The 9,841-nt window shown below is 44.0% G+C and overlaps 1 protein-coding gene across 2 annotated transcripts in view; it reads right to left on the reverse strand.

Moving 5' to 3' along the window:
• The window catches only part of LOC134287523 (facilitated trehalose transporter Tret1-like), a 425,079-nt gene extending 416,411 nt beyond the window's left edge, over positions 1–8,668 (reverse strand). For both annotated transcript variants that reach the window (XR_009997358.1, XM_062849426.1), the window contains exon 1: positions 7,596–8,668. Coding sequence is in view for 1 of the 2 variants with exons in the window: in XM_062849426.1 (XP_062705410.1) it covers positions 7,596–7,796 (201 nt within the window). In the remaining variant the exon portion in view is untranslated. The remainder of the gene's footprint in view (positions 1–7,595) is intronic.
• Positions 8,669–9,841: the final 1,173 nt, after the last annotated feature.

Here is a 9,841-nt window from a genome sequence, read left to right on the forward strand (position 1 = left end):
TTGTACTGTGGGAGTGACAAGCGAGGGCTAATATGTCGCTAAGCATCGGTTTCGATCGACCCGAGCACTGCAACGAACGACCTCTCGATGCACAGACCCATGACAGGTTACGCGGCTAGAGCTATAGACGTTGCTGTCCACCGGGCAATAGCAAATTCCTTCCTTTGCGCGATCAATGCAATACGGGCACACGTCAAAGTACGCTAACTCATACGGAATAGAGTTACAACTGTTCTATCGGCGCTAGTCGCCAAGGCATCTGAACTATACACATGATGAATACATAGAGCAATAAATTATAATGCGCGCACCCAAGGCGCCGTCAACACTAAACTACTGCCAGATGGCAAGGCGCTGGACACGGTGGACAAACATTCTCCGGTGTGGTGCAGGCCAATGAGTACCCTGCTCCTTCCTTCCATCATCAGACGGATAGTTTACGAATGAGCGCATTTTATTATGCTAATTGCTTTCGATTATGGAGTTGTTTGCAACCAGCCGGCTGAATTTTAATTGGGCGTGGGAAAATCTTGGAACGTGCCGGCCAAGACCATAGGCGACGGCGGACCGGTGACTGGATTAAAGCTTAAGGAAGACGCCTTCTTCGTTGCCGGTGTCCTTTCTGATGTAAAGTTGTTGCGTAGTTGTGGCTTGTAGTTGTGTGGTGTGGTAGATGCATTTTAATGACTTAATCTTGTTGTGGATGCTTATGGTGTTGGTGATAGTATGATGTCCTCACAGTGCAAAATTTTATCAAGGACATTTACGACATATTTAAGCCTACCATGGGTTGGAGTAGCTACCTTACACATTGTAAGGAAGGGAAAAAAATAGTCAAATATATGGGAGATTAGATTACCTCCAGTTATTTGATCCGTACGTCGATTTGTCGTGCTCGATTTGGCTCAAAATGAAGTAAACAGCAGTTGAGAGCCTCAGGTACTAATTTGTAGAAGATCATTCCACGCCAAAACATAATTCACTTGCGGTTTCAGCCTACGAAAGGAGGATGAGGATCTGTACCCTCGTTTACTCTCGGTTGATACATACAACACAAGTTAATCGTTTGAAGTTCAGGAAAACCTCTAGTGATTCCATTGAGAATTCCTCTAGATTCAGGAAATTTCCACCAGAAATTGCTTTGGGAGAGCCATCGAAAATTCATCTAGGACTGTCATCCCGAGCAGGAGAAAATAGCTGAAGAATAACTAACTCAGGTATGGAAAACCGAATACCTGCAACCTGAATGAGGTATTAAGTAGCCCTGCATAAGAGGTAAAATACCTAAAATAATAACTGGTGTGTACTCTGTGCATAACGCGTAAATAATGACACCAAGTATTGCAATACCTAAATAATAATCGGAGATTTTTCAATACAAATAGCGATTTTTTCATAATTGAATAATACCTCAAGCAGTCCTCAACACCAAACCAATAACTCATCGAGGTATTGTATCAATACCTACAAAATACCAAAATAAGTTATTTTCAATACCTGGATAACCGATCAATACCTTCCCGAGCAGGAGAAAATAGCTGCAGAATACCAAACTCAGGTATGGAAAACCGAATACCTACAACCTGAATGAGGTATTAAGAAGCCCTGCATAAGAGGTAAAATACCTCAAATAATAACTGGTGTATATTCTGTGCATAACACGTAAATAATGACCTCAGGTATGACAATACCTAAATAATAATCGGCGATTTTGCCATACAAATAGCGATTTTTCCATAATTGAATAATACCTCAAGCAGTCCTCAACACCAAACCAATAACTCGTTGAGGTATTTTATAAATACCTAGAAAATACCAAAATAAGTTATTTTGAATACCTGGGTAACCGACCAATACCTCGTCTTGGTATGATACCTGACTTTGGTATGCTGTAGTTATGTGTCAGTTATTCATTCCTGCTCGGGTTGTCTTGGTATGATACCTTACTTTGGTATTCTCCAGTTATGTGTCAGTTATTCGTTTCTGCTCGGGATATCCCTTCAGAAGTTCCACCGGAAATTACTTTGGAAGTTTCAGTGGGACTGCCTCTAAGAGTTCCTCAGGAAATTCTTGTAACTGTGCCACCGGAAATTTCTGTAGGAGTTCTATTAGGAATTCTTCTAGGAATTCTTAATTATTTCTTTAGAAGCTTCACTGGGAATTCTTGTAGGAGTTTCTTCGGGGTTTCTGTGAGAGTTTCACTGCGAAATCTTCATAAGGCTTCAACAGCTATTCTTGTGCTTTTTTTTCGGGAGGTAAACCGAAGTCCTCTATAAGTTTTTTTGTGAATACCTGTAGGCTGACTGGATGCAGGGCAAAAGGTACCCAAAAAGGGTGACCTGACTGTATGCGATAATTGGCGGGGTATCATGTTACTAAATATGTATCATTCTCAAAGTCTTCTGCAAAGTGACCCTTAACCGGATACAGTAGAAGATTGACGCGACTCTCCGACGGCAGCAAGCAGAATTCCGTGTCGGACGATCCTGTGTGGACCGTATTGTTACGATCCGTATCATCCTGGAGCAAATCAATGAATTCCAAAAGTCTCTCTACCTGGTGTTCATTGATTACGAAAAAGCTTTGGGCCGTCTCAATCAGGGAAACATATGGGAAGCCCTTAGGCGCAAGGGTGTCCCTGAGTAAAAATCGTCGGCCTCATTGAGGCACAGTACAGGGCATTTTCATGCAAAGTACTGCACAACATGCACAACAACTGCATTATCTTGGCCAATCCTATTCGGGTTGTTGTTGGAGTGAGGCAAAGATGTATTCTATCACCGCTGTTGTTTCTCATCGTAATCGACAAGATCCTGGTAGTTGCAATTGATCGTGAACCAAATCGTGGGATGCTGTGGCAGCCCATTACCATGGAGCCCCCAAATGACTCTTGACCTGACTGATGAGGTTGCTTTATTAGCTCAACGACGCTCTCATATGCAAAGTAAGCTCGATGATCTTGTCGAACACTCCTCGGCGGCAGGTCTCACCATCAACGTCAACAAGCCCAAATCGTTGGATGCAAACCCTTCCAGCTTTACGGTAGCTAGGCAATCATTGGAGAATGATGAAAGCTTCCAATATCTTGATAGCTAAACGGCTGCTGATGGCAGCACCAAGATCGACATGGATGCACGGATCAAGAAGGCGAGGGGTGCTTTTGCGAGTTTAAGGAATGTATGGAAAAACAACCAGATTAGTCGACGTACCAAAATCCGAATTTTCAACTCGAACGTGGAATCTGCGTGTAACAGTAGCGCAGAACGGCTGCAGGTCTTCATCAATAGATGCCTGCGGTATATAATTCGTTCATGGTGGCTCCAACGTGGAGCTCCATCGTCGATGTCATCCAAAGCCGATTGCGACAGAAATTCGGGTGCGAAAGTGGAGGTGGATCGGTCACACTCTACATAGGGGCGGAAACAAAATCTGCAAGCAAGCGTTAGATTGGAACTCAGCAGGACATCGCAGCAGAGGTAGTCCCAGATGCTCATGGCGGCGCAGCCTCTACAACGAAACCAAGCAAGTCGACAGAAATTCGACCTGGCCACAGGTCAAGGCGATGGCTGGCGATCGCCCAGGATGAAGATCTTTCAATTGGGCCCTCTGCAACACCGTGGGTGCCCAGGACTGGAAGTAAGATGGTTGCTAAATTCCTGAAGACTAATGCTGTGCAGCTAGCTGGTAGTTCAGCCAGGTCACTGTGTACTACTGTTTCCAGGTAAATTGCGAAGATTCCGAGCGTTTGTTCACCACGGAGCTGCCACCAAACACACCAAACGATTTTAGCACTTTTTTTTGCTGAATTTCAACGAGCTGTACCATAGTTGCTCTGTTAATAGGGATTCCAAAAAAACATGGGAAAACTATGCTGCAAACGGAAGTATGGAAATTAGCTGAATTTCAGCAAAACATTCCTGGCGATCATGCAGAATGATGCAGTGCGAATATCACTACCTAGTCGATGTATTTATGCATGTGATTAAAACTTTCGACGGTTATTACCACCCGTCGAAGTCGAACGCCGCGGTTGATCAACAAGCGGCTGCAGAAGCAGTGTCTCAAGATTACGCACAGCAGTTGGTAGTTATAGGCATTGTCAACGGAAAAGCAGCTTGGCGCATCTACTCTTGAAGACGACTGGAGGGACATTTCATCCGAAATTTCCTCTAACAGTTTTATCGAGAATTCCTCACCATCACTAATCCTCGAAGGAGTTCCTCTAGGAATTCCTCTAGAAAACTCAACGAGAAATTCACAAGGTATTTCACTGGAAATTCCAGGAGTCCTAACCTCCAACAGTAGTTACAACAGGAATTCCTTTAGGAGTTCCATCTCAAATATCCGCATTAGTACCAGCGCAAATTTCCACAGGTGTCCCATCAGGAAATCCTCTAGTAGTTCCACCGAGACTTCCTCTAGAAGTTCCAATGGAAGTTGATTTTGGAAAGCCATAGGAAAGTCATATAGGAGTTTTACTGGAAATCTCTCTAGCAGTTCCAACAGAAATTCTTCCGCTGGCAATTCCTTGGGAAGTTTCACTGGGACTGCCTCCAAGGCTTCCTCAGAGTCATCATCTAACAATTCCACCGGAAGTTTCTTTAGAAGTTCTATTAGGAATTTTCCCAGGAATTCTCAATTGTTTCTTCAGAAGATCCACTGGGAATTTGTCTAGGAGTTCCTCCGGGAATTCATGTGGCAGTTTCACTGCAAATTCTTCTAAAGTTTCAACTGATCATATTCTTTTTGAATGATTTTTTCCCGGGAGCTTGAAAGATTCGTTCAAAAACAAACGTATTATCAGTTTTTTGGCTACTCCGCGGTGGCGCACAATCACACCTAGCGTCCCACACGAAGAATGAAATAAGCTGGTAAACAAGATCACAATCAATGGTGGATGCAAGTGACTCTTGCTCAAGTATATTCACGAACAGCCCAAGAGGTGAATATTCATCACTCGTCGGAGCTGGCTGAAGCGAATAATAAAAGATCGTCCTCTATTGCTTGTTGCGAAATGAACGAATCAAATGCACATACTATCAGCAGCAGAGATAGATGTATGTATGCCCCACGCATGAACGAGAACGCATGTGTTGTTTCTCAGGGAATAAACAAACCCACACCAGAATATTCGGCGTCATCGTTTCCTGTGAGAGAGTGCCGCTCAGCAGCATTGTAACATGGGACAACCAATCTCCAGATTCTTTGTGTGAACTCTTTCGTTCTTCTTTTGGGTTATTCGTACTGTTTTATATAGTGAGGTTTGAACGTTCATGAAATTGTTGGGGAGTGATAATTGTATATTCATGTTCATTGATTCATTCAGCCAAGCCCTGCCCGGGAGTTAACCCGATAGTCCTATAGAAGTTCTTCTGTGAATACTTGTAGGAGTTCTTCCGTTAATTCCCGGGTAATGTTGTAGGAGTTCCATCGGGTATTCCTCTAGGAGTTCCAAAGAGAATTTCTCTTTGGGAGTTCCACCGATTATTCCTACAATTTCTGGTAGAAGTTCCTACAATTTCTGGTAGAAGTTCCAATTTTTGAGGGAGTTACACTGGGATTTTTTCTCGAAATTTCATCGAAAATTTCTCCGGGAGTTCCACCGGATCGTTCTCTAGCAGTTCCACCAGAAATTCCTCTAGGAGTTCCAAAGAGAAGTTATCCATGAACTTCTCGAATGATTTACTCTATGAGTTCCATATGGAAATCTTCTAGGAGATCCACCGCGAATTCCCCTCGAAAATTCATCGTAAATTTCTTTAGGAGTTTCGTCAGGAATTTGTTTGAAAGTTGGGGATTCTTCTCGAAATTATAACGGTAAGCTATAGGAGCTCCACCGAAAAATCCAGTAGAATTACTATCGAAAAATTCTCTGAATTCCACCGATTAATTTTCTAAAAGTTCCTTTGAGAATTCATTTAGCAGTATCACGGGAAATTCCGAAACTCCGGGATCCGAATTCTAGGAGCTTAATTGATTATTACTCTAGGAGTTCCACTGGAAATTCTTGTCGAAATTTCTTCTTGCAGTTCCACCATGCATAACTTTTAGAGTTCCAAAGAGAATTTCTGTGGCAGCTCAACTGGAAAATCTTGCAAGAGTTCCACAAAGATTTGCTTTGGAAGCTTCACCGGTAATTACTAAAGAAGCTCCACCTTAAATTCCCGCAGAATCTCTATCAGGCATTCCTGTATAATTTTCATCAGAACATGCCCTAGATTTTTCCCAGAAATTTCCTGCGAAAAGTTTTGTAGCAGTTTCACTAGAAATTGCTCTAGAGTTTCGATCGGTAATTCCTGCAGGAGATACCAAACATACCTATAGGAATTCCAGGCTGTATTCGTACAGAAGTTCCATCATGAATTCCTGTATGTGTTCTTCTGAGAATTGCCTCAGGAGTTCTGCTAGGTTCTTCTAGAAGTTTTACCGAGAATTCGCCAAAAAGTTCCACCGGAAATACTTCTAGAAGTTCCAAAGGGAAATTTTATTGATTTCTCTGGAGTTCCACTGGGACTCTCTCCAAGAGTTCCACCGAGAATTCCTTTAGGAGTAACAGTGGAAATTCCTCTAGAAGTCCCTCTCTAATTGTGCCACCGTAAACTCTTCTATAAGTTTAACCGGATATTTTTCTAGGAGCTCCACCAGAAAGTCCTCTAGGAGTTCCTCTGTGAATACCTGTAGGAGCTCCACCTCACAGATCCTCCGTGAATTTTTCCAGCAGATCTACCGGAAATTCTACCGCTAGGATATACAGCAGAAAAACCTCATGATGTTTCAACGGAAATCCTCTAGGAGTTCCACTGGAAAACTTTGTAGAAGTTCCGCCGCCAGTTTCTCTGGATGATCCACAGGTTATTCTTTGAACATTTCTCTAGGGTTCTCATCGGGAAACACTCTAGGAGTTCCTCCAGGAAACTTGCAAGGACTTTCACCGAGAATTCCTCTAGAAGATTAACCGAGATTTTTTTCTACTAATTACTGTGATTAATTGCACTAGGATCTCCACCAGGAATTAGTGTAGGAGATCTTCTACAAATTTATGTAGAAGTTCCACCGGGACTTCCTCTACGCCATCCACAGAAATTTCCATAAAAATTTTACCGCGAATTCTTATAAGGCTTCTACCAGAAATATCTCTAGTAGGTCTTCCGGAATATCGATCACTAGTTTCTCAGGACATTTCTTCAGGCAATCGTCCAGAAATCATCACAAGAGTTTCACCGGAAATTTTTTCGCGACTTTTTCCAGGGATTTCGCAAAGATTCTCTATAGGAAATCAGCTTGAAATACTTTCAATAGTGTCTCCGGAAATGTTCACACATCACACCTATTTAATGCCGTGGTCTTTTGGGACTAGATGTTTCTGGGGAAAATAGGCCTTCACAGAAGCTCTCCATAGCAAATGAACAATCAAACGCAACAGAAACGGCACCTACACTGTATCGATTGCCCATTTTAATCACAGATAAGCAGACAAATTTTATTCACAATGGGTTATTCGAGCATTAAAAGATAAAACTGCATTTGAATCTACGTTGAAATGAAGGTCAACGTCAAAATGTCCTATATCGAATAACCCCATTTCAAAAACCTGCCTGCGTGAAATGATGCGTCCGGTTGATGGCGGTCAGTTTCCCGCCGCCACCTCCACCGCCCTTCCCGCCTAGTAGTGGCTGTCCTCCCGGCCCGCACGGTTCCCGTCCAGCGGGTGGTGCAGCGGGATGTATGACAGCGCCTGGTCCACTTCTGTCTCCAACCAGCTGACTGTGTTCGATGATAATCTCTTCGCGTTGCATTTTTCCGATGCCAATTCCACCACCGTCGGTATCACCGGTGCCCAAGAGCGGTGGCTTCTCGTCCTGGTAGTAGGACGACTTGGTTTGATGGTGGTGCTGCTGCTGCTGCTGCTGCTGTTGGTGTTGATTGCTAAGATAGTGATTGTAGTTGTTGTAGATGTTGTGATGGTAGGGATGATTGGTGGCGCTGCCACTGGTGCTATGATAGTTGTTCTTGTAGTTTCTACTGACGTTGTTCTGATACTGATAGTGGCCGCTGTAGTGATTGTTCTCGTCGTAGGGGGGCGCTGCGGTTCCGAGGCCGGGCGTCGTCGTCGTTGTTGGTGGCGATATGAGTATGTTGTATTGATTTTTCGTAAAATTCAGATTGTAGTTGATGTTGTAGTTCTGGCCACTGTAGTGCTGCTGGAGCACGCTGTTGGTGTTCTTGACAATTGGCGCGTGAGGCGGATGCTTGTAGGTGGTGGCGTTGTTGAAATACTCATACTGTTTCAGATCGTAGATGAGTGGACGCCGTTTGGAGTGGGTGGTTCCACCGGCGCCGCCACCACTGGTGCTGCTGCTGCTGTTGGTGTTGTTTTTGAGTATCCCAATCGGGCCGGTATGGTTGTTCAGCAACTGTTTCTGGTAGTCGAGGGCTTTCGGTGCCGGCCGTGGCTGTTGACTGGAGTAGTTGTTGTAACCGCTGGAGGGATGGGTGTGGGTGTTGGAATTCGGACCGGAATGTTTCCCGTGTTTGTTGCCGGATCGGGGTTGGAAATTTCGTTGCGTCGCGGGATAGTGATGGGGTTCTATCGGCTCCAGCGGATGCGGCTGTTGCTGGTTGTTGTGGCGGTGTAGATGTGAAACCTGAAATCGAGCCAATAAATAGAATTCCATTACTCATATGCGTTTAAGAATAACCAAACAAACTGTCAATTGCCACGACTTATGAATGATTAGAATGTATACAAATTATCTTTTCCTCAACTTCAGTACCACTGCAATGCAGTATAATGCCATCAACATCATTAGTCCACTTTGTGTAGCTGGAATAGCAACAATAAATCATGCTGATTGAGGGAGGGTTATTGTAAAAACGAGTAATGTAAAGTGGATTTTGAAAAGGGATGTTTAGGCGGGATAACTAGTTGATCAACTAATAGTGAAAATTTGAGACGTTTAGGTGCTTAGAATTACAGCTAATTAAACATTTTATCAATAGTGCAAATTTTGCCTGTCCTGATCATTTGGTCTAGCCTATCTACTTCCCAAACTTCCAATAGACATTCGATGTAGCACATAAACCTAATCAGCAGCAATCCAGTCGCCACAACTGATCATTTCCAGCTGTTTCAATCCACCCACTTGCACCCATCGCGTCGTCCCAACATATCTACTCGAGAGATTCAATTCGTGTTCTGATTCTGCGAGTCGCCGCCGTTGTAGTGGACAGCGCAGTCGACTGACACCTAGCTATGGCCATCGCCGTGGGCCCGCACTCGCTAAACATACCCACTTAATGATCAATTATGCAAATGATTTATTTGTACCGCGCGTGCAATGCGATATGGGTGTGTCACGTACCATCATACAACACCGGCGACCTCGGCCACGGGTACCGTGACTCGGCGTTACTCTGAAGCGTATAAGGGCGAAACTAAGCAATGAACGAAAACAACTCCACCGGACGGTCCACCTGCCTGGCACAGCAATGCAAGTTGGATGCAGTTTGAGTTGTAGTAGGTATTACCTCGCTGAACCAAGAGGAGACCAGGTGGGGAGCTACAGGAAGAACGCAGACAAATTGGTCTTTGACAGTCGGAGGGCGAGCTTTTGTGCAATAGGAGGTTAGGTACCGTTTTCAAAAACCGTTCGCGCGCGTTTGCGAGATACGCGTGGCATGTGGTGTGACGTTCTCGAATTCAAAGTGAAGTTCGGTGCCTATGTTTGTACAGTTTGGTTTTCGACATTCATGGTTGTTTGGGTAACGGGTCAGCTGATAATTCTGATGGGTGGGTCAATTTTTGGGGAGGACATTGATTGACTCGATGTTTGACTTTTGA

The sequence above is a fragment of the Aedes albopictus genome, chromosome 2, assembly GCF_035046485.1.
Source record: "Aedes albopictus strain Foshan chromosome 2, AalbF5, whole genome shotgun sequence".
In the NCBI taxonomy this organism is placed as follows: domain Eukaryota; kingdom Metazoa; phylum Arthropoda; class Insecta; order Diptera; family Culicidae; genus Aedes; species Aedes albopictus.